We start from the raw sequence: 25,191 nt of genomic DNA on the forward strand, positions 1-25,191 counted from the left end.
TACTATATATCAAAGACTTATAATGGAAAGAAAGTGAAGTTCTGTTGGCTCATCCAAGGAACTAATATTATGATACTTACTATGGTAAAAAAAAAAATCATCTGATATTACTCTGGATCTTATTAGCCTGTTGGACATCTGTCAGTCAAAAAACTTTAAGTACTCTATCATGTGCCAGCATGGCACTGTGGTAAACACTAGAACACAAAGAGAGGCAAAAGGACATTCACAATCTAATGGGGGTGATAACAGTATTCAAATAACTATATAAAAACAAAATATATACAGGATAAACTGGAAATTATCAGCAAAGGGAAAGCATTAAAATTCAGAGGAATTGGGAAAGTCTTCCTATAGGAGGTAGGATTTTCACTGAGATGTGAAGAAACCTGAGGAAGCCAGGAGGCAAACAGGAAGGGAAGGCATTAAAGGAACAGAGGACAAACAGTAAAAATACCCAGAATTAGGAGATGGAGAATCTTGTATGAGGAATGACAAGGAGGCCAAGGTCATTGGATCATGGAATTTGGGGGGTTGGGGATGCGGGGAGGCAGTAGTATAAGAATATATAAGGTATAAGAATGATGAAGAGGTAGGGAACAGATTATAAAGGGATGTGAATGCCAAATATGATTTTATATTTAGTCCTGGATGTGATAGGGAACCACTGGAGTTTATTGAGTGGGAGATAAGGAGATTGACATATTCAGACCTGAACTTTGGAAGCTGAGTGTGGAGGATGGACTGAAGGCATGAGACACTTGTGACAGAAACCACAAGTGGGCTATTACAACAGGCAAGGCATAAGGTGATGAGAGTCTGCACTAGAGGATGATGGCAGTGTCAGCGGAGAGAAGGAAGGAAGTATATACAAGAGATATCATACAGGTGAAATCAACAAGCCTTGGCAGTTGATTGGATATGGAGGGTGGAAGATGATGAAGAGACCAGGATGATTCCTAAATTGGGAACTTGAGGGACTGGATGGTACCCTCTACATTAATATGGAAGGTAAGAGGGGTGGAAATAACTAAATGGATTCAAAATCTTTTCGTGTTTGCATTTCTTACAGAAATAAAGTCATCTGGATAGGGATTATATCTCAAATTATCATAGCACTAATCCTCTCCTTTGGCTTTGGAAGTGTTCCAATCCTGAATTTCACTAGGCTTCGGTAAGTTATCTGCCCTAGTGTGGGAAGAGACTCTCTGAAGAGAGTGTTAAGTTAGAGGACCGAGCTGAGCTCGGATGAGGAGGTGTAGTAAGGATTGGAGATCAGATATTCCCTCCTGGAAAAAAAAAAAATGGTTAGGCGTAGTCAAGTCATGGAGGGAAATGAGATGAAATTCAAAACCACACTCACTTTGGAAAGATTTGAGGGGGGAAAAAAGCACAATTTGCATCCTCATCTTTGAGTATTCCTTGTTTTCTATTGTACCTTAAAAGAAAAAAAATTTTGGGTCAGTGTAGAAAAAGCCTTCCCTCTTTTGTATTCACCTGAAATTGTTGAAGTTGCCAAGAAGGCAATGAAGTTAATAGTCCCACCACTATTTACCTGAGAAGCTGGTTCTTATCTTCTGATACACTTTGACTCTTGCATTTGGCTCCATTTCATTTCCAGGGTTCAGTATTGGTTTGTGGCAGTACCATATGCCATTGTCATCTGGCTATATGATGAGTTCCGAAAACTCCTAATCAGGCGCTATCCAGGAAGTAAGTAACATCAAAGAAGGATGATTTGGGTCCAGACTGGGGAGACCTCTATTGGTGTTTATCGAGCATTTGCCTTTTTACATCTCCCACAGGTTCCATATTTTTATTGACTCTCTTTCTCCCCCTACAGGCTGGTGGGATAAGAACATGTATTACTGAAAGTGCTTTTGGTTCCCAAGACTTAATTTCTTCCCAATGTTCAGCGTTTCTCCAGTCACCTATGCTGGCAAGTCTTTTGTGCAGTATGGACATCATCAAAATCCACACACTAGAAGAAATTTGTATGAAGGAGTCTCAGTTAATGTACTGTAAAAATGAGATTTAGCTTTCTGTATAGGCTGTTTTTCTTATGCACCTTGCCCTCCGTCACTCATTTGTTTAAAATGTGGAAACTTTAAAAGAGGTAGAGAAGAAAAATAACCTGTTGAATGTATATACAATATTTAATTCTATTGCACTTGCACTGGGTATGAGACTGTTGAGTTTTATGAATTCAACCTGGGTATGATCATGTATAGTACAAAACAGAATAGATTGGCCTTAGAAAGGTCACATATTTTAAAGTAAAGTATATTTTATAAAACAAGATTGTGACTGTGTTATTCTTAGACTCCTGAGAAGGTGCTGTATTTCAATTAGGAAGGTAGTTGAAAACTTAAGGTGGCCGGGTGGTTAAGTAGATAGAACAATGAGCCTGGAGCCAGGAAAATTGGAAATCAATATTTAACAGCATCTCATCAGACATTTACTGTGACCCTGTGTCTTAACATCTCTTGGTCTCAGTTTATTCATCTGTAAAATAGGGGTGATAGCCCCTATTTCAAAGGATTGTTATGAAAGTCAAATGAGATAAAATGCACAGCACTTTGCAAACCTTAAAACAGTATCTAAAAGCTTCGTCGAATTTTTGGTTATTCTGTCTTTGCCATCAATCCCCTAAGGCTGTAAAAATCTCCTCTTTTTTGGCATCCTTTCAAGTCCTTATTCTTCCTCTGTATCCTGTGTTCCCTTTGTGCTCATCAGAACTCACCATAGTTCTCATGGACTTCATGTAGAAGGCTATAGATTAAACGTTCTTATCTTGGGTCTGTAAACTTTTTTTTAATATTTCAATCTTCATTCAGTCTCCATAATTCCTTTTCTGGATATGGATAGCATTTTCCATCATGAGTCATTTAGAGTTGTTGTAGATCCTTGCATTGCTGAGCAGAGATAAGTCTATCAAAATTAATCACACAGTGTTGCTGTTACTATGTAAAATGTTCTTTCTGGTTTTATTCACTTCACTCAGCATCAGTTCATGTTAGTCTTTTCAGGTTTTTCTGAAGTCCACGTGCTCATCATTTCTTAGAGCACAACAGTATTCCATTATATTCATACAACATTACTTGTTCAGCCATTCCCCAATTGATGGGCATCCCCTCAATTTCGAATTCTTGGCCACCACAAAAAGAGCTGCTATAAATATTTTTATACATATGGGTCCTTTTTTGTTTTTATGATCTCTAGAAGTGTTATTGCTGGATAAAAGGGTATGCACAGTTTTATAGCCCTTTGTGTATAGTTCCAAATTGCTGTCCAGAATAGTTAGATCAGTTCACAACTCAACCAACAATATACAAGTATTCCATTTTTCCCACATCTTCTCCAAAATTTATCATCTCCCTGTTTTGTCATGTTAGTCAGTCTGATAGGTGTGTTGTGGTATGAGGTCTGTAAACTTTTTTAAAATATTTTGATAAATATCTCAATATAATTTATTTCTCTCATAATCCTATGCATTTTATTTTATGCATTTAAAAACATTCATCCTAGAAGGTTTCACAAGACTGCCAAAGTGGGTCTTTACATGGAGAAGGGTAAGGTTAAGAACCTTTTTTGCTAGAGAAAATCTAGATTTCTTCATGCTATAGGGGTAATGGAAGGAAAAAGATCAGTAAATATGTGTTTGGGTGACTCATCATTGCCTCTCCTTTCTTTAAAAAGTATATGGTGAGAGTAGGGTTGCAAAGAAAATGAATAGGCTGACAATTTTTTTAGTTGAAATGGAAATGCTCAAGGCAGGACATGATAGGGTTAGAGTTCTATCAGAAAAGTCCAACTGCTTCTAAATTAGACTGAAATTAGACTGGAAGCTTTCCTGAGATTGGAGTTTCTGGTACCTCATTATAGGGATAAAAAAATCGACTACAGAAAGCATTTCCCAGAATCCCTTCTAGGATTTCAAGCCACTGAATATTGAACCTAATCCAAATATGGCCTAACTAAAAAGAACCTCTGATTTAAATTTTTTTCTTTCAGCAACTTGCCCTGTTATTTATCTCATCCTTCAGCCCATAACTGTCATTGAGAACATCTTTAGACTTCTTGGATTGATTCCTAGGGGAATAAGGATCAGGAAATTTACCATATAATGGCATGGTATATTGCAACCTCAAGGGTGATATCTAGATATAGAAGACTTTTCTCCTTTCATGATTAGATTGCATATGCTAATTCCTGCCATATTTTAATTTCAAGCATTTGCCCCATAACTAAACCAATGGGTTTGTTTTTGTGTAGGACCCTTATATATAAGATGACTAAAACTACTGTAAATGCAAATCTGATAGTTACCTTTCCATTTGGTTCAAGCCTGGTCTACTAAATTATAAACTGGAAGTTTATAGGACAGTTAAAAATATAGGCTGTATTATATACTATTATAATATAGATTACACATGGTTTGTACAACTTTAATTTGCACACAGGGTCTTATATGTAAAAAGTGAGGTTGAACACCAAAAGAGGATGCCACAAAACTGCATTTAGCCACATCCACTAGAAATTTATGTTGTCTAATCTCACCTGGGCAGCTCGGTGACATAGTGGATAGAGCCCCAGGCCTGGAGTCAGGGAGACCTAAATTCAAGTACAGCCTCAGACACCAGCAACTTGACCCTAGCCAAGACACTTAACCCTCTTTGTCTCAGTTCTTAATCCATAAAATGAGCTGGAAAAGGAAATGGGAAACCTCTCCAGTATCTTTGCCAAGAAAACCTCAAATGGGGTCATGAAGAGTCAGACATGACTGAAAGGACTGAACGAAAGTCTCAGCTAGACTTCCACCCCAGAGATTCTACTCCTCTCTGATTGTCTGTCACATCCCCAGAGCAACCTTTTTTATTCTTAGGCAACATATACCACCCCATCCATGACAGCAGATAATCTAGCCTCATAATTTGCTGATAAAATTAAGACCATCTATCTTGACTTTCCTCTTCTCCCCAACGGCATACTTCAAATCTCCTCAACATCATCCCTAGATCTCCTTTTCTTCAAGGAAGAAGGGGCCCTCCTTCTTGAACAGGATCATCCTATTAGTGACTTTGTTCCTCCTTCTTTCTCTTCCAGGTGACTAGAAGATCCCTTGATCTTCCCCTCTTCTAACATTTATTCTGTCATCACCCACTGGCTCCTTCCTTTTTGCCTACAAATATGCCCAGATTTCTCTAAACCTTAGAAAATTTGTCCATTTTATCCCCTCAAGATATTATTTACATGTCCTTTTCACAGCTGGACTCTTGGGGGGAAGGGGCAAATCTACACCCATTTTCTCTACTTCCTCACCTCCCACTCAGTGTTCAGCCTATTACAATTGGCATAAGGACCCACAACTCAGCTGAGACTGCTCTCACCAAAGTCACCAATGATCTCTATTGCCAAATCCATCCACCTTTTCTCAGTTCTTGTCCTTCTTGACCTCTCTGCAACTTTTGATACTGATGACCATCCCCTCCTCCTAGATACTCCCTTTTTTTCCTGTGTTTTCCTCGCACTTTTGTCCTGATACTCCGTCTCACTGTCCAATCCTTAGTGTCGATATTATCATCTATGATCTGCCTTCCTTGTGCAGCGTCCACCAGGACTCTGTCCTGTGCCCTCTTTTCTCTCTAGAATTTCATTGGACACCTTAGCGCTTTATAAGAGTCAGTTATTATCTCTATGTATATGACTACCTAAACACTATAACCAGCTCTCCTCTTTCTCCTGAGGTACAGTCCTGTACTAGCAGGAGCTAATTAACTTCTCCATTCCCATGTTCCATAAGCATTTTAAACTTGTGTCTAAAACTTGTTTTGATATCCCTTCTCAAAACCTTTCCTCTTTCTCATTTTCCTATTTCTGCTGAGAGTACCATGATCATCCTGAGGTTCCCTCTCCCATATCCCCCATCTCCAATTAGTCGCCATTTCTTTGTTGATTCTACTTTCACAATCCCTCCCCATCATCTGTCCTTTCTCTCTTTTCACATGGCTACCACCTAGTTCAGAATCTCTTCAAATCTTTCCTCAACTACTGTACTAGACTTATAATGGGTCTCTCTTCTACTTTCTCCCCTTTCCCATCCATTCTCCACATAGCTGCTAAACTAATACTCCTCAGACTCAGAGTTGACCATTATCTCTCTCCTTACTCAAGTCAGGAGGCACTTATTATGCTCCAGGCACTGTGTAAGTGCTGGGAATAAAATTACAAGAAGAAAAACAGTTCCTGCACTCAAAAGGCTCACATTTTAATAAGAGAAGACAACAAATAAAAGGAAGCTGAAAACAAAGCTTGGGAATAGGGAGAAGTTGTTTGCTCAGGGAGAGGTGGATGAAGTTCAAAGCCTAGAAAGGGATGAAGAAATGGCTGTCCTGGTAACTTTCCTTGAAATGGAGATGCTGGGACAAACAAACTAATCAGAGGAAGGCACCACAGAGGGGAGTGTACTTCTAGTGTGAGAAGTTTCTAGAAACAGTAAATTAGCAGGAGGCTACTGTGGCATGGTTGAAGAAAGCAGCAGTTAGGAGCAGAGAGAAATGAACTTTCAATGCCTTCCCCTTGCCCTAGGATAAAATATAATCTTCTCCTTGACTTTTGAAACCCTTCAAAATCTGGATTTGACTTATAGTTTCAGACTTTTTTCTTATTCTTCCCATTCTTGCACTATTCAATACAATCAAACAGGTCTAGAATGTCTCTTACCTCCTATATGTCTTTTCACAGGCTTTCCCCCTTTCATTGCTCTCCCTCCTCAGCTCTGGCTTTTAATTATTCTCTCTCTTGTAGGCTCAGCACCAATGCCACCTCCTACACTGGGCCTTTCTTCATCCCCGCAGTTGCCAACTCTTCCACCCTGAAATTATTTGTTTATGTTTTTTACCTATGTGCTTGTCATTCGCTTCAAGTAGAAAGTAAGCTCCTTGAGGATAAAGACTTTTCATTTTTGTCTTTGTATTCCCAACTCCTGGCTCAGTACCTGGTACGCAGAAAGTGATTAAGAAATTCTTGATGAATTGAATTAAATACTCATTTGCAAACTAAATGGACAAAAATTTATGAGGCTATACCTAATTAATTTAGCAGTCATATTTTGATCTTATAACTTGGAAATTTGTACCGGAGTTAGTCGGCCTAAAAAAAAAAGAAACATTTTAGAAAGAATGAAGTCAAGAAAATCTAAATCTATTTGTTGTAAATGAAAAAATCAGGTGTCAACTGGACTTGTAATTAAAATGTAGTGAGATAGCAACTAGATTTGTTTAAAGGTGATCATTTTGATCAGCCATGATGCCAGATGGTTCTTCTGAACCTAGCCTGCAAGTGAGGAGAAGTTTGACAGCTGCATAATACTGTTGAATTTTGGAAGGCCTAACTATATGTGGGTATACATGTATCCATGTGCATATATGCATGTTTTCACTTGGAAAAAAGATTATATTACATAATTTTCTTTTGAGAGAGATTCTCTTAGCAACAATTTACACACAAAGTCAAAGTTGAGAGAATGTCCAAAGGTTGATTCCTTTATTTTCTACAGCTTTTTAAATGATGAAGGGTGGGGTAAAAATCCAAAACCCTGAAAGGGAAGAGAAAATATATTAGGGAGAAGATAAGAACATTGCTGTGTATCAGCAAGGACCCCAGCATACACAGGAGAGCCTACTGTACAGGTTCTTTGATCTGCTTTTCTAAAAGGAAAAGCCACTTTTGAGGGGTCAATAGTCACTTTAATCAAGTACATGTAGCATTCACTTAGCTGGGAGGGGAGGGCTGGGGCGGAAAGTCACCACCCTGAACTTCAGAGAAATAAAGATCAAGAGACAGGGCTTCCAACTGTCTGACCATAAGCATACACACATCACAGATCAACAGACAGATCCATCTGTCTGACCATTACATACATACATAGTTACCAGAGGGAGAGGCAATAACATCGGGATTTTCAAAGAGGCTGCCCAGAGTCTCATCTGGCCAAGCAAGCATATCCAATGAGTAAGCCCCAAAGTAAAACCTCAGCTCAGAGTATTTATACACTTTTCAGATCTAGGGGGCAGCACCCTCCGACCCACTGCCTCAGTAGAAATTAACAAAAATTATTGAGGCCTATTAATGGATGGGGAAGATCTTTAATTCTTCCCCCCACCCACCATTAACCTTAAATTACCATTACATGCTGAAAATCTAAGTGGGAAGAAGAGTCAACAGGTTATGAGCAAGGTGAAACAGAGGCCAGGCAAATTCCCATAAACCAGATAAGAAGACTTTTAATATAAAAATCCACATGTTCCTGTGCTGAAAATGGCTATGGCAAGTGGGCAGGTACTTTCAACTCACAACATTTACAAATCTGAAAGCAATTCTGCCATTGGTCTGCTTATTTGTAACCTAAACTCTAAAGAATAATACAATAAGATGGTCCTTTCAGCTCTCAAGTCTATGAATCTCAGCTTTTAAATATAGATATGAAGCATTTTTTCATTTCAAAGGAGTCTAAAGGAGAGCAAAAGAAACAGAAGCAGTGAAGGAAAATATAAGCCCTCTTCATAGGGAAGGCTACAAAAATTCTGTTTTGATTAATGTGGAAATGTGTTTAATGTGATTGCACATGTATAAACTATATCAGATTGCTTGAGTCTTGGGGAGGGAGAAGGGGAAGGAAGAAGGGAAGGAAGGATGGAGAAAAATTCGGAACTCAAAATCTCATTTAAAGAAAGGATGTTGAAAACTGTCTTTACATGTAATTGAAAAGAAAATACTATTTACAAAGAAAAAAAAAACCCGTTTGATACCCCACGAGCTGAAGTCTATCCCTATGTGGAAAGGCACTGTCCTATTCTGGTCTCAGTTAAACCAGCAGAGCCAGTTCGTCTCAGTGCCTTTGAATTCCTTGAGACAAACTCCATTTCCCAGTCTTTGTCCTTTTGTAACCTTGTTCTTGTCACACTTTCTTCTACTTCAAACTAGTTCTCTGGCAGACTCCTTGGCTGTCCTAGCCTACCGGCTTATTCTCTGTCTGACTTACTGTAACTGCTTTTTAGAAAATTTTATCTTCTTGGTCCATGGGTTTCGAGATAAATTTTTAATGTGTACTGAGGTGAAGCTTAAGGTGACTTTAAAGGGACCAAAGCTCTTTCTCATCAGGGATACTGGTTCTTTCCAGAATTAGCCTTTTTTTCCTCTTGCTTTTGTTAATGTTTTGGGGAATGAACCCTACCTTAGTCCTAGTCATGTGCTTTTCACAGTATCCAGAGCTGAGTTTATAGAACAGATTTTTTCCCAAGGACTATAGTTATTCAAAAATACCTGAATATAAGTTACAATTATATTATGGTCCTTGTATATCAGCTGAATTCATCTAAATCTTTCAAAGACTAATCTCATGTAGTTTCAAATTAAGCTTGAATTCCACATGCTCTGTCTTTTTCTCTTTTCTCTCAACCTCTAACTCATCTCCTTTCACTAACACATCACAAAAATAGTACAGGGTAGATTCCAGGATTGCCAGCAGATGCCAGGGAAAGCAAATATTTTGAGAAGAGGAGATAGTAAGGGATACCTCCAAATCCTAGTCAGGTCATTAATGCTTCTTGAGCTGTCTTAGAGAAACTTTGGGGCATGTTCACCCTTATTGCCATGGATTTAGTGGCTAACATTCCTATGGAGTACCAGACATTTCAGCATTTCCATTAGCCAGAAACATGTCAGAACAGTTGTTTCTAGGTTCATTTCAATTATAAACATATTATTGGCAAAAATTTATTAAATGAATTTGGTATAAAATATACAAGTGATATATTCTCTACCCTCTTATTATATTCCATCATTCATTCATTCAACAAAAGCTTATTGAGTTGATAGCACATATGCTAAGGGGAAAATATATATGTATGTATGCATGTGTACATATATGTGTGTGTGTGTGGCAAAAATTTCACAAAGTACGGAAGTGATATTATCAGAGAAGCCTTGGAATCATGATAATTTGGTTTCAAGTGCCCCTCTGACACCTTTATGACCCAGTACCAGTTATTTGACTTCTTATGACCCCCAAGCAGTTTACAATCTAATTAAAATCTAATTATGATGTAATATTGTAGATTTTAAAGTCTACAATAATTGCCAGATTAATAAAAGGGATTCTCCTCACCTGAAGCTTTTTAGTGAACTAGAGATCTATACTCCTACTTTAGTATTCTGTGTATTCCTTTTTAGCTTTTAATTTGAGCTTTCTCCAGGTCCAACTGGATCTCTTTCTTGTCCCAAGTCACTTGATCTGTGCTAATTTGCATGGTGGTAAATTGCCCCCTGCCAACAAATTAACAACTTTCCATTCATTCAGCTGAGGTACAGGAGGGACTATCTCCTCCATTAGATTGTGAGCTCCTGGAGAGTAGGAACCCTATTTTACCTTTCTGACTCACTCTGAGCTGTCACCTTCACCACAAAATAGGGTGGGGTAGGAGTCCAGGCTGGTCTCTTACTAGTTCTCCTTTGCAAGGGTGGTGTCTCTTCCTAGCAGTGTAGCTACCTCTGAATTAGAGCAAGTCAAAAAGAAAATGACTGAGGCTACCCAACTGACCTGCAATAGTGACAGGGGGACAGACAGAACAGTCACCCTCTTCTTCGAGGCCCAAGGTATCTTGGGACATGAGGGTTCCTTGGAAAAGAGGAGATGGTGATTGTGTCCTTTGATAAAGAAAGAAGGAATACCAACAAAATAAACCACTAATAATAACTAGCATTTATATGGTGCTTTAAGGTTTGCAAAGTACGTATAATCTCATTTTTATCCTCACAACAACCCTGTGAGAGAAGATGAGACTGAAGAGTAAAACTCAGTAAAGGACAAAGAGAAGAGAAAAAAATGAAAGGAAACAGTTTGATTCTTAAGTCTCATTGCATTTAGGGTTAAGATTCATTTGCTGAGTGCTTAATGTATGTTAAATACTTGATTTTCTGGCTCATTATTTAAAAACCAGAGTCGAGAAAGGGAGGAAAGATGTGTCCGAGTACCAACAAAGGCAAGAAGGGGTAACGGATCCCAAACACTGTGAGCTTGAGGAATTTGGGAGGATCATGCTTCCCTAAAAAAGATATATCCATCCTTTATTAGAGACACCCATTCATTGAAAAGGGCAAATTAGTACATTGCTTATGAATTCACATTGGAAATGTTGAATACATATGTTAACTAATCAACATGGGACAAAATGCATTCCCAGGGAAAGGACTTTAGCATTCACATTGTTATCTAAGATGGCTTGACTTTACAGCTAACAGAGACAGTTAGGTGACACAGTGGATAGAGTGCCATGACTGATATCAGGAAGACTCATCTTTGGGAGTTCAAATCCATTCTCTAACACTTACTAGCTGTGTGACCCTGGGCAAGTCACTTAAACCTGTTTTCCTCAGTTTCCTGAGCTAGAAAAGGTAATGGCGAACCACTCCAGCATCTTTGCCAAGAAAACTCCAAATGGGATCACAAAGAATCAGACATGAATAAAAAGCAACAACCGGTACCTTAGAGGTGATTAAAAGAGTTCAATCACGTCATTTTACAGATGAGGAACTGAGTCACCGAGAGAAGTGATTCATCCAAAGTCATATAACTAGCTAGTAGCAGAGTTTTAATTTGAATCTAGATTGTCTGACTTCAAATCTAGAGCTACTTTCTACCATACCATGATGCTTAGTCTCAGGTGACCATCAAAATACCATTCTAGCCCTGGGGGTTCCTTGTATTTATTAAATAAGGTTGAAAGGGGTGAAGGATTCCCACACGTACAAAAATATTTAGAGCAGGTCTCTTTGTGGTGGCCAAGAACTGGAAATCAAAGGGATGCCCATCAATTGGGGAATGGCTGAACAAGTTGAGGTATAAGAATGTAATGGAATACTATTGTACTATAAGAAATGATGAACAGGAAGACTTCAGAGAGGCCTAGAAGGACTTATGTGAACTGATGATGAGTGTAAGGAGCAAAACCAGGAGAACTTTGTACACAGCAACAAACCACAGTGTGCGAGGAATTTTTCTGGTAGATTTAGTCCTTCATAGCAGCGCAAGGACCTAAAAAAATTCCCAATGCACTCCCGAGGCAAAATGACTTCCACATCCAGAGAAACAACTATGGAATTCAATCACAAAATGAAGCAAACCATTTTCTCTTGTGTTATGTTTTGTTTTGTTTTATGGTTTCTCCTATTCATTTTAATTCTTCTATGCAACATGACCAAGGTGGAAAAGTATTTAATAAGAATGTATGGAATAATAAGAATGTAGAACCTATATAAAATTGCATGCCATCTCAGAGAGAAAGGGGAGAGGGAGGGGGAAAAAGTCTAAGATATATGAAAGTGATTGTAGAAAACTGAAAACAAATAAAATAATTTTAAAAAGAAAAGGGTGAAGGAAGAAAGGAATGGGACTACAGAGGTTCACAAAAGTGACTTGTGAAAGGGTGGGTTAATTGGAACAATGAGTGATGGAGTAGGATTATGGAGGGCAGAGAACAGCAGCAGAGGAAGGTCAGGAAGGAGAATTAAGAGGGGAAGGGAGAGGTAGCTTGGCAGTAGTTGTTGGCACATTGTCTGCTCCATTAGATTGTGAGCTCCTGGAGAGCAGAAACCCTATTTTACCTTTCTTTATATTCCCAGTGCTTAGCACGGTACTTGGCACACAGAAGATACTTAACAAATGCTTATTAATTGATTGATCAATCCTAGAGTCAATAAGGAGCTGGTGAAAGAGTGAGACCACATAGTTTAAAGATATTCCTGTATATACCAGCAGGACGGTAGGCATGTGTTGGACACAATCTGGGCTCTTTTGAACCCTGTTCTGGGGAGTGGAACCCTGAAAGGCAAGGAAGGCAGCTGGCTGAGCTCTGGTTTGGCTGGTATTGCCTTGGAATGCATGGAGCAGGATGAGATGCTCCTGACTGGCAGAAACAACCCAAGAGAGCAAACGCAAGCCATGTAACCCTTGAGGCCTTGTATAAAGACATGGAAGGTGGGTAGTAAGGTTAGGTATGTGTAGAAGGACTCAGTCACTTTCTTGGGCTGGAGTAAGTCAACTTTGCACAATGGGCTTACAATGACTGCATGGTAACAATAAAAAAGCAGAGTAGAAGAACCATGGGTACAACTTGAGACCTCAAGGAAGGAGGAACAATTGGGTCTTGACTGAGTTAGGGAAGTTATTATATAAAAAGAAGTACACTTTCAGGGATGTTCAGGCAAAGTCATACAAATATGACAAATAGATTGAGGCAACTAGGTGGTATTGGGAAGAGAGCACTGAACTTGGAGTCAGGAAGGCCTGAGTTCAAATCCTGCATTAGCCTCTCTGTCTCAGTTTCCTTATATATAAACTTGGGATAATGATAGCACCTACCTCTCAGTGTTGTTTTGAAGTGATATGTTATCAAATGAAAGAACATCTGTGAAGCTCTTTGTAAGCCTTAAAGTGTCATATAAAGGTTAGGCATTATCATTGTTTTGGAATGAAGGCGTTTCGACCTTAATGTTTCTCAGTGGAAGGGTCAAACTTTTTTTGTTTGCCACTTTGGTTGTTGTGAGCTCCAGAGCTGCCAAATGTGATTTCTGGAGGCAGAATTTTCTCTCTCTCACTCCTCTCATGGGGATGTGGGTGGAGGTACCTGAGGACACTGGATATCTGTGCGTGGAACTGAAGTCAGAGAGGCAATAGAATCCAGATGTACAGGATCCCACTAAGGAGAGGAGGTCTAAAGTGGTGCAGAGGAACTTGAATGGGTAACTGCCTCCGGAGGAATCACCTGGAGAAAGGAAAGAATTTCAGTGCCCAATTAACACATTAAAAAGCAGAATTGGCCAAATGGTAAAAGAAATACAAAAAATCACCAAAGAAAATAATTCCTTAAAAATTGGAATTGAGCAAGTGGAAGCTAATGGTTCTATGAGACATCAAGAAACAATCACAGTCAAAAGAATGACAAGATATAAGAAAGTGTGAAAGATTTCACTGGAAAAACAACTGACCTGGAAAATAGATTGAGAAGAAATAACTTAAGAATTTTTGGACAACCTGAAAGTCATGATCAACAAAAGAACTTGGACATCATATTTCAAGAAATTATAAAAGAAACTGTTCTAATATCTTAGATCCATGGGGTAAAATAGAAATGGAAAGAATCACCGCTTGAGAGAGATCCCCAAATGAAAGCTCTCAGGAACATTACAGTCAAATTTCAGAGCTCTTAGATCAAGAAGAAAATTTTACAAGCAGCCAGAAAGAAATAATTTAAATATTGTGGAGCTAGTCAGGATCACACAAGATCTAGCAGCTTCCATGTTAAAGGAGCAGAGGCATTAGAATATGAAATATTGGAATCTATTATATTATTCTTAGAAATTTATCCTCCAAATTATTCTTGGACTATGCCAGAAGGCAAAGGGTCTAGGACAAGAACAACCTACACGATAAAACAGTGTATAATTCTTCAGGTCAAAAAACAGGATATTTCATGAAATAGGGAACTTTCCAGCATTCCTGACGAAAAGACCAGAGCTGAATAGGAAATTTGACATTCAGACACAAGACCCAAGAAAAGCATAAAAATGTAAATATAAAAAAGAAATCCTAAGAGACTTAATAAGATTAAATTCCTATATAGGAAGATGATACATATATACCAAGAATTTTGTCATTATTAGGACAGTTAGAAGGACTCTACATAGATAGAGGGACTGCAAGAAGGGAGATGGGAGAGAAAGAAGGGGGAAAATTACTTCACATAAAAGAAGCTTGACAGGAAGAGCTTTTACGGTGGAAGGGAGAATAGGAGAAGGTGGAAGGCAACATTTGAACCTCACTCTCTCATCAAAATTGGTTCAAAGAGAGAAATACATGCACATATACACATACAATCAGTTGAGTATAGAATTCTATCTTACTCAACAGGTAAGTAGGAGCAGATAAGGATAAGAGTACAGGAGAGGATCAAAGGAAGGGCAGATAGAAGGAGGAGAAGGGGGGAGATGGTGAGAATAAAGTAAGACTAAGATTTGTTCTAAGAGCAGTGATAAACAAGGGGGCAAAGGATTCAAGAGCAGAGGACAGTGGAGAGTATGAGCCTCAGAAAGTACTAAGGGGTAGATGGAATACAGATATACTTCACTCAAACTTGGTAAACAGAATTTTTTAACTTAAAAACTGCTCAATTGAGAGCTGGTTTGTTTTGCAATATCAGAAATCATGAACTTTTGAAAATTGTGGCTGAGATTCATTTTATGTGAGGTACTGACATCTACTGACAAAATAAAATTTTGCAGCTCATCTCCATAAGATATATGTGTAAGGTATATGTGTGTGTGTGTGTGAGTGTGTGTGTGTGTGTTAGAAAAAACAATGGATTTAGAACCAAATCTTGTCTCCTGCACTTAGTACATAAGCACTAGTATAACCATGGCCAGATCAACTAACCTCCACGAGCCTCAGTCTCATCTGTAAAATGAAGATAACACGTGTGTATGTGTGCATGTGTATACATATATATATAAATCTACTTCACATGGTTGTTGTGAGAAAAGTAGCTTTATAAACAAATTTTATTATCATAAGCCAAAAAAGTTCCATGGGGAAAATCTACATGGCCTGGAGAATCCACTGGTAAACTGGTTAAAAGGAAAAGAAGTCAAAATATTGAGTTTAGATTAGAGTTCTAATCTAAATTCCACCAGTAATTAGCTCCTGACTGTGAGCTTAACTTTCTTAGTTTCTCTGGCAAAGGGAAGGAGATTGTATCAAATTATCTCTAGGTCCTTCCATCTCTGAAATATTATGGTTGCATCATTTTCCAAATACGCTTAGGTCTTTCTTTTTTTTCCCATTTCAGACTTGTGATTTTGTCAGTGTAGGGCAGAGATGTCAAACTCATAACCCGCTGGCTGTATGTGGCCAGCAAAAGTCTCAAGTGCAGCCAAAACCAGACTAAAATGTAATTTACAAGGATCTGTTTCTATTTGAGTTTGACACCAGTGGTATAGGAAATATTTTTTTAAAAAATCAGTAAGCATGTGTTAAACAGCTACTTACCAATAGGCATGGAAATAAAAACATAAAGAATAAAAAAATCCCTGCTTTCAAGGAGTTTGCATTCTAACGGGAGAGATAAGTACATATGTAAATATTTACAAGATGAATATAAAAAAGAATACAATGTCCTGAGGAAAAAAAATTGGTTTGGGAAGAATGACACTAGCAGTTGGAGAGGATCAGGAAAGGATTTAGGTAAGTGGTGATGGAGAGAAAAGAGGAAAGAAAAGAGAGAATCTGTGATAGTGAGGGGAGGAGCGAGGGCATTCCAGGCATGGAAATGAAAGGAAAAGAGGTGAAAGATGGCAGGGTATGAGATAAAAGAGAGGTCAGTTTAGATGGTAACATGGAGAGGTTGGGAGAAGAATAATGTTCAAATGAAGAGGGAAACAGTTGGAGCCAGATTACAAGAGCTTTCAAAGCTAAACAGAGGAATTCATATTTGATCGTAAAGGCAATAGAGAATTGCCAGAATTTAATGAGTAAGGAATGACATGGCAAAATCTGGGCTTTAAGGAAAACCTATGGTGGAAGTGTGGAGGATACTCAGCAGCAGGGGAGAGACCTAAAGCAGGAAAACCAATTAAGAAGCTGATACAGTCAGCCTCAAGACAAGAAGTGATAAGGGCTTAAACTGAGGAAGTAACTGTGAATAGAAAGAAGGGGTTGGATATTTGAGATGCTGTGAGGGTAGAAATGGAAATACTTAACAACTGATTGGAAACATGAAGTGAAGAGTCCAGGATACTGCCAAAGTTACAAACCTGGAAAACTAAAAGATTGGTGATGCCTTTGGCAGGAATGAGGAAGTTTTCAAGGAGGCCAAGTTTGGGGGAAAAGATAATGAGTTTTGTTTTGGACATGCTGAGTTTGAGATGTACCCAGGATAGCCAATGCGAAATGTCCAAGAGACAATGTGACTGAGGGGATTGTGGATATTGAACACTGAGACCCTCTTATGATTAATTTCTGAATCTAGTTCAGTTTCATTTCTATTTAATTATGGGTCTAATCCAATTTCTGCCTCATGAGAAAACCTTATTCAGTTATGAGATTTCTGAGAAAACTTCATTGAATTGTTTGAACCTATCCCTGCATGGATGGAAAGCTAGACTGACTCTACCTATTGCCCAGACAGCCTTAACTAAGGACCAGAAACCCAATCAGATCCAAAGACTGATGCAAGGAGAAGGATACCTCTTTTTCTGCTTTCAGGAAATCGTACCCATTTGCAATCTCCATCTTAACTGGAAAAGCCCCTAATACAGGGGTGGGGAACCTGCTTCTTTGAGGCCACATGTGGCCCTCTAGGTCTTCAAGTGCAATCCTTTGACTGAATACAGTTCTGTGAAGTTTGGGTTCAGAGAAGCACACTTGAAGACCACATGTGGCCTCAAGGGTCCCCACCTCTGCCCTAATCTTTCTTCCAAATGGAAATTGCATTACCTGATCATATATCCTGGTTCCATCCTGTTGATTGTTTTGTTTTCACGCACAAAAATCTGTCTCCTCCCTAAATTCACAATCCAGTGTCAAGCTAGAGAAGGCCTGGTCTCAATTTGTTTTGCAATTATCAGAGATTACCTAATAAATCAATATGTTCAGAAGCCCAAAACTTTGTTTCTTTGGTCATTATTTTCAAATTCCATCTGCCACATGACTAAAGTTTAAATAAAACTAACATAGCTAAGATCAGAAGGAAAGTAGAAAATTAGGGGTAAAATTTTATAAACAGTTTATCAGTTAAAAATCTTATATCTAAAATATATAAAGAACTTTGCCAAATCTATAAGAATAGGAGTCATTCCTCAGTTAATAAATGTTCAAAGGATAAGAACAGGCAGTTTTCCAATGAAGAAATCAAAACAATTTATGGTTATATGAAAAAATACTCTAAATCATTGTTGATTAGAGAAATGCAAATTAAAACAATCGAGATTATCATTTACCAGGCTGGTTAAGGTGATTGAAGAGGAAAGTGACAAATATTGGAGGGGATGTGGAAAAATTGAGACACTAATTCATTGTTGGTAGAATTGTGAACTGATCTAGCCATTTCAGAGAGCATTCTGGAATTATATCTAAAGAATTATTTAACTACCTATACTCTGACCCAGAAATTCCACTACTGGATCTATTGCCAAAGATGATTGGGGAAAAGGAAAAGAACCTATATCTTCTAGAATGTTTATAGAAGATCTCTGTGCTAGCAAAAATTGAACATTGCAGGAATGCCCATCAGTTGGGGAATGACTGAACAAGTGGTATATGATTGTGATGGAATACTACTGTAGCATAAGAAATGATGAACTAAATGATCTTAGAAAAACGTGGAAAGACGCATAAAACAATAAAGTGTAAAATTAGCAGAACCAAGAGAACATTGTATATAGTAACAGCAAAATTGTTTTAAGAACCACTTTGAGTGATTATTTTAACTATTATAAATACCCAAATTCACTACAAAGGACATATAAAGAAAAACACTATCTCCAGTGGAAAAACTGATAAATAGAAGTATGTATAGAATAATTTATATGTATATATATATATATATGTATGTATGTATATACCTACCTATTTGTGTCTAATGGTAGCCATCTCTAGGGTGGGGTGGGGGAGGTTAGAAAAAAAGGAGAAAAAAAGAAATCTATATGATCATTTTATTCTATATTTTGAAAGGAACAGTACATCATGCATAGTAGATTTGCAGTTTCATAAACAATCATTTTTTTATTGTACTAATTATGGAAATGCTTGTTTTATACCATAAAAATATTAATATAATGAAAAGAAAAAAGAGACTATATAAAAATGTTGTTCTTCAGTCATTTGAGTCTTGTCTGATTCTTCATGACCCCTTTTGGGGTTTTCTTGACAAAGATACTGGATTCGTTTTCCATTTTCTTCTTCAGCTCATTTTATAAGTGAGAAACTGAGACAAACAGGGTCACAGAGCTAGTAAGTATCTGTAAGGTTAATAGAATATAAAATCTTCCTTGTCCCCTAATAGACCTATGGGACCACATGTGTCCCCCTTTCCTTTGGAGCAAGAACCAGGTTCCCAGGTCTAAAAGTATACAGGTGTTTCAATCACAGATGTCTTGCTGCTTTGAACTTCATCTCATTTCCCAGCTGGTATACATTCTGAGTCACATAGAGCTCTGGCAGGTGCTGAGCCAATTAGGCACTGAGTCACGTGGGTTGTGATGCCTTCTGTCTCTGAGTTTATTAGTTGGAAACTATATGTACTGGGAGGCTGGTATTATACTTTGGGGCTCACTCACGAGAAGATTGTTTTTTTGTGATTTGACCAGACAAGACTCTGGGTAGCCATTGTTAAGGAGCCCCCTGAATTTTTGAATCCAGATGTTTATGCTCCCTGGTCTGGTGATTAGGTATCTATTACTTTGTTTAGACAATTGGACACCTGTCTATTGGATTCTTTCTTGGATACTCATTTCTTTCTAATTATTGGTCTGCATTGTTTAATTAAAGTAAGATTGTTGACCCCTTTGAAGCTGTCTTTCCTTTAGAAAAGCAGATCCAAGAACCTGTACTAGCAATACATCCTGTGTGCTAGTATGGTTACCAATATAGTATCTGAGGCTGGATTTGAACTCAGGAAGATCAGCCTGCCTAATTCCAGGCCTGGTACTCTATCCACTGTGCCATCCAGCTGCCCCGCATGAATATCATTATTAGTATTATTATTATTCTCTGTCATAAATTCAAAGGTGGTGTGTCTACTTTTCTCTCTTGTTCATTTTTTTTTAACCTCAGAAAGTAGTTCCTCCTTGCTGGTCATTGTTGGGTCCAGAGGATCAATTCCCATCATTGTTTCCTTCACTTTTAGAAGGATAATGTTATCATTGAGACAAGCTAAGAAATGCTTAGCTTCTCTTCTTTTGGGATAGAGAGAGAACTCCAACCAATTGGAAATTCCCTCCCCCCACAACTTTCATTCTTGCCCCATTGCTATTATATCATAGCTCTTTGCTAGACTTATGATTTGTTTCCCAAATGCTACATCCACTTTCTCCTTCTTCCTTTCCTACTTTAAAACAAACCTTTGTAAAAGCTCAATCCTTTGACTTGGGAGGGAGCATTCACTGTGACATTTCCTCTTCATATTTTATAACATGATAATGTATGATGGAATAGTTGTGCTAACACATTTTATCCTCATTAGATGATAGTAGGGGGGTGTTTTGTTATAGGGTAAAGTGTTTGAATAGCTCACGTGGAAAAAGTCTTATTCTTCTTTAATGCTAAGAGCACTAATTGACAATCATAAGAGTTGGGCTTGATGTAAGCAAAGACTCCCCCTAACAATTGGAGCTATGCCAAAAGTGTAAGGGGAGATTTCCTTTCATTAAGCTTATCAAGTGAAGGCTGGCTTCCTCCTGTGTTTCCAATCTTCCTACACTTATTATCTTCCATACTTTCTATGATTCAGTTACAATGACCTATACTCCATCTCCTGATATTTTTCCCTTTATGCAAACTGTCTCTTATGCTAGGAATGCTCTCGTCATTGACTCCTGCCTCTTCATCTCTCTGGCTTCCTTCAGGTCTCCACTCAAAGCTTTGCTTCTTCAGATCTTTCCTGGACTCCAGAACTGCTATGGCTTCCCATCTCTGATAACCTTTTATCTAATATATATATCTTATATGTAGTTGTTTGCATTTTGTTTCTTCCATTAGAATGTGATGTCCTTGAAGATAAGGACTATTTTTGCCTTTCCTTGTATCCCTAGTGCTTAGTGCCAAACACATAGTAAAGATTTATTAATGCTTGTTGTCTGGCAGTTTTCATCAGACAACATGGTCTGTGATATCCCTTATGATTCAGATTCTGTATAAATGCACCAGATGGCGCCAAATTTGCACAAAACTTCCATCTCTGTGCCCTCTGGTTAGTTTTGAGTTTGAATTTTTAGGCTTTGTTTCTTTGTATCTCTCATGCCAATTTGAAGCAGCTAGGTGCCCTGAAGGAGGTCTCATAGTCACTGGCGTGTACCAGGCAAACTGCCCTCACCATCTTGACCACCACCTTCCCTCAAATATAGTTGGACAAAACCAAGTGCAGTAAGCCCTAGAGCCTTGGTACAGTTGCAACCCCTCAGATCACTGGCCTTATATCCAAACTGGTCCCTGCAACCAACTTTGAGGGCAACAGTTACTGTAGAGAAATACCTTGCCACCTCAAGATCTATTGGCAAATAAGTCTATGAGATTTGAAAAGAATTTGGGGAATTTTATAAGAAGCTTCCTCCTAAATTGATATCAAACCCTTAATAACTATTCTTTGAGTCAAGTCCAAGTCTTTCTAACCATGTGATTGTGGAGTCCTCATCTCTCCATCTTCTCTATGTGAATAGAATGAAAGACTGTCAAATGATCTATCACAATCTAGGTAATCTCTATCTACATTCTCATGATCTAGTTATGCTATCAAAAAAAGGAAATGAGGCTTGTAAGACATAGCTTGCTCTTCCTAAAGCCATGCTAACTCTTGGAGATCACCACCTCCATTTCTACATGTTAACAAATGCTTCTCTTCTGATTAAAAGTTTTAAAATTCTGCCTGGAATTGAAATAAATTAAGCTCAGTGGCCTATAGTTTGTAGAGGTTTTTTTTCCCCTCTTCTGGGAAAAATAAAGCATAAGATTTCCTTTTCTCCAGCCTTGATGCATCTCTCCTCTCCATAATCTGTTTGAAAAAAAATTATTATTGAATTTGAAAAAAATGTGACTATTTCCATATGCAAACGAACCAGAGGAGTACATGATATATGAAATTATGCATCTCTAATATGTATAGCTTTCTTTTTTAAAGTATATATGAAATACCTAGATTGTCCCACTGGTCTTTGTCCCCTTCTAAACTTCTTGCTGCTCTCCTCTGTGTGTGTGTGTGTGTGTGTGTGTGTGTATATGTTTGTTTGTTTGTTTCATTGACATTTTTCTTTCTTTTCTTTTGACATCACTACCTCTATTTCATCATCATACAAGCATTCATTTAACATCTACTATGTTCCAAACATGGTGCTAAACATTGGAAATATTAAGAAAGGCAAAAGATAGTCCCTGCTCTCAAGAAGTCACAATCTAATGGGGGGGGGGGATAACATGTAAAAAAATGGTCAAACAACATATGTGCCAGATAAATATAAAGTAATCAACAGAAAGAAGGTACTAGAATTAAGGATTGGTCATTTGTCAATTTATATTTATATGAACTTGTGCAGAATGAAGTGAACAGAACCAGGAGAACAGTTTACATAGTAACAGCAATATTGGAAACATAGTTAACTGTGAAAGTCTTAGTAATTTTAATCAACACCATGACCAATGACAATTCAAAAGGACTCATGATGAAGCATGTTATTTAGAAAGAGAACTGGACTCAACATACAAATTGAACAATATTTTCTGCTATTTTCTTTTTATTGTTTGTAGGGAGTAGAGAGGCAGGGGGTGTTGATTTGGAAATTTCTTTTGCCTGTCTATATGTAATTGAGTTTTGGGGGAGATTGGTTTTTGGGGTTTTTCATTTTTGTTTTTTGCCTACTCAATGGGTAAGGGAGGGAAAGAATTTGGAACTGAAAATAAAATAGAAGTGAATTTAATTTTCTTTAAGTGGCATTAGGAGAGATTTTCTGTAGAAGGTGGGATTTTATCCAGGACTTGAAGGAAGTTAGGGAAGCCAAGAAGCAGACAAGAGGAGGGATAGAATTTCAGCCTTGAAGGACACCAGCCAAAGCACCTGGAGTCTGGAGACGGAATGCCTTGTCCATGGTACAAGAAGGAGGCCAGTATCACTGAACTGAAAAATGTATTGTGTAGGGGGATAGATACAGGGAATGAGGTATAAGAAAACTGGAAAGGTAAGAGGGACTAGATTGGGCTTTGAATGCTAAAGAGATTTTATATTTGATCCAAGTAGGGATTAGATCCAGGAGAGACACTGTAGTTTACTGATTTAGCAGGTGTGGGTGGTGAGTATGGATAAAATGGCTAGACTTATGCTTTAGGAAGGGGTAGCTAGGTGATACAGTGAATACAGTGCTGGGCCTACAGTCAGGAAGACTCATCTTCCTGAGTTCGTATTTAACCTCAGACGCTTACTAGCTGTGTGAGCCTGGGCAGGTCACTTAACTCTGTTTACCTCAGTTCCTCATCTGTAAAATGAGCTAGAGAAGAAAAAGGCAAACCATTCCAGTGTCTTTGCCAAGAAAACTCCAAATGTGTTTGTGAAGAGTTGGACACAACTGAACAAAATGCCTTAGGAAAATCACTTGGAGGACTGAAAGAAGAATAGACTGGAGTAGGGAGAGACTTGAGACAGGGACACCAGCCAGAAGCACATTGCAATAGTCTTAAGTGTGAGGAGATGCACCAGAATGGTAGTAGCATCAGAGGTAAGAAAAAAAAGCATAATTGAGAATTATTGCAAAGGTGAAATCAACAAGCCTTGGGAACAGATTGGATATGGGGAACTGAGCAGTAGTGAGGTGACACCTAGACTGTGAGGCTGGGGAGTGTCAGGGTGGTGGTGTCCTTAATAGTTATGGGAAATTTTGGAAGGGAAGGTTTTGGGGAAAAGATAATGACTTCAGTTTTGGATGTGTTGAGGTTAATTGGACATAAAGTAGAAGATAACTTATTAGTACTTGGAGAAAGGAGACTGGAGATCAGCATAAATAGTAGCCAAGTAAGCATATTTGGGAATCATCATATGCAGAGGGGTGATAATTTAATCTCTCAGAATGAATGAGATCATCCAGTGAAATAGAATAGAGGAAAAGGAAAGCCAGTACTCCTATAGTTGGATGACAATTTGGATGAGAAGCTGCACCTAGCAAAGGAGACTGAAAAATGGTCAGATACATTAGAAGGGGAACCATGAGAATGTCCCAAAAAGACAGCAGAATTGTCTGATGTTTTGGCATCTCTTTCTACAACCTGTCCAAAGTTGGGGTCTCCCTAGATAGCTCTTGGATTTTTTGCCATGGTGTGCAGCCTTGGTTTTCTTTTAGCTAGAATGCTCTGCAATCCCCTGGTCAGAAACCATGCCCACTGTCCACAGATCTTCCTATCTGTGCTGACCTGGACTGAAAATATAGCTCACTGTGATTTCTTTTTCTCTTGTATTTCCCAGTCAGGACTCAATCTGGTGTCTTTCCTAGACCTTTGTGGAGTTGTGAGGTAGAACTGGGCTATATTTCCTGCTACTCTGTCATCTTGGTTCTGACTCCTTAGCTCTTAACCAAAGAGAAGAGAGAACCAAGAAGAAGGGGATCAATAGTGTCAAAAACTACAGAGAGGTCAAGAAGGATGAGTAAAGGTGATTGGATATGACAATTAAGACACCATTAGTAACTTTGTAGAGAGCAATTTCAATGGAAAAATGAGACTGGAAGCCAAGTTGTAGTGAGTTAAGAAGAAAGTGGAAAGAAAGGAAGTAGAGTCTCCTGCTGTAGATGTACTTCTCAAGGGGTTTAGCCACAAAAAGCAGAAATTATATGGGACAATACTTAGTGGGGATGGAAGGATCAAGTGAGGGTTTGTGAAGTTTTTTTTAAAGATGAGGGAGATAACATTTGTAGGTAGCAAGAAAACAGTCAGAGGGTGGGATATTAGAGATAGCAATCTACTGAAGAAGATGGGATGGATGGCAATCATTTGGGTAAGTAGAGGAGTTTGCTTTGGCAACGAGAAGGGTCACTTTTTCATGTGAGGCAGGGGTGAAGGACAATATAGTAGTAGAAAGGGAAAGGAAAAGATTTAAGATGAGAGCAAGTTTGTTGCTATAGATCAGGCAGTCTAGAAAGCTCAGTGAAAGGTTTTAACAGTGTTTGGGGGGAACTTTGGGGTAGGTGAATCAAAGGGATAGAAATATGAAATCAAGAAGAGAGATTTTAGATTTAGAGAGATTTTCAAAGTCAATAACATCAAAACTCAATAAAGTCAAGAAATTCACAGTTATGATCTAAGAGTGGAGCCCTTTCAGAGCCTTGAGAAGTTCAAATGAGGGGAATGACAATACTCTCCTTCCCTTGGTCAAGAGACCAGCCTGGAAA

At 38.3% G+C, this 25,191-nt stretch overlaps 1 protein-coding gene across 1 annotated transcript in view; it reads left to right on the plus strand.

Annotated features, from left to right (window-relative positions):
* ATP12A (ATPase H+/K+ transporting non-gastric alpha2 subunit) overlaps positions 1–2,296 on the plus strand; it is a 32,883-nt gene extending 30,587 nt beyond the window's left edge. Inside the window, exons 21-23 of the mRNA XM_072611649.1 lie at positions 1,073–1,174; positions 1,622–1,713; positions 1,844–2,296. Coding sequence (XP_072467750.1) covers positions 1,073–1,174; positions 1,622–1,713; positions 1,844–1,872 — 223 coding nt within the window. The 3' untranslated portion in view covers positions 1,873–2,296. The remainder of the gene's footprint in view (positions 1–1,072; positions 1,175–1,621; positions 1,714–1,843) is intronic.
* Positions 2,297–25,191: the final 22,895 nt, after the last annotated feature.

This window comes from Notamacropus eugenii, chromosome 5 (assembly GCF_028372415.1).
Source record: "Notamacropus eugenii isolate mMacEug1 chromosome 5, mMacEug1.pri_v2, whole genome shotgun sequence".
Taxonomy (NCBI): domain Eukaryota; kingdom Metazoa; phylum Chordata; class Mammalia; order Diprotodontia; family Macropodidae; genus Notamacropus; species Notamacropus eugenii.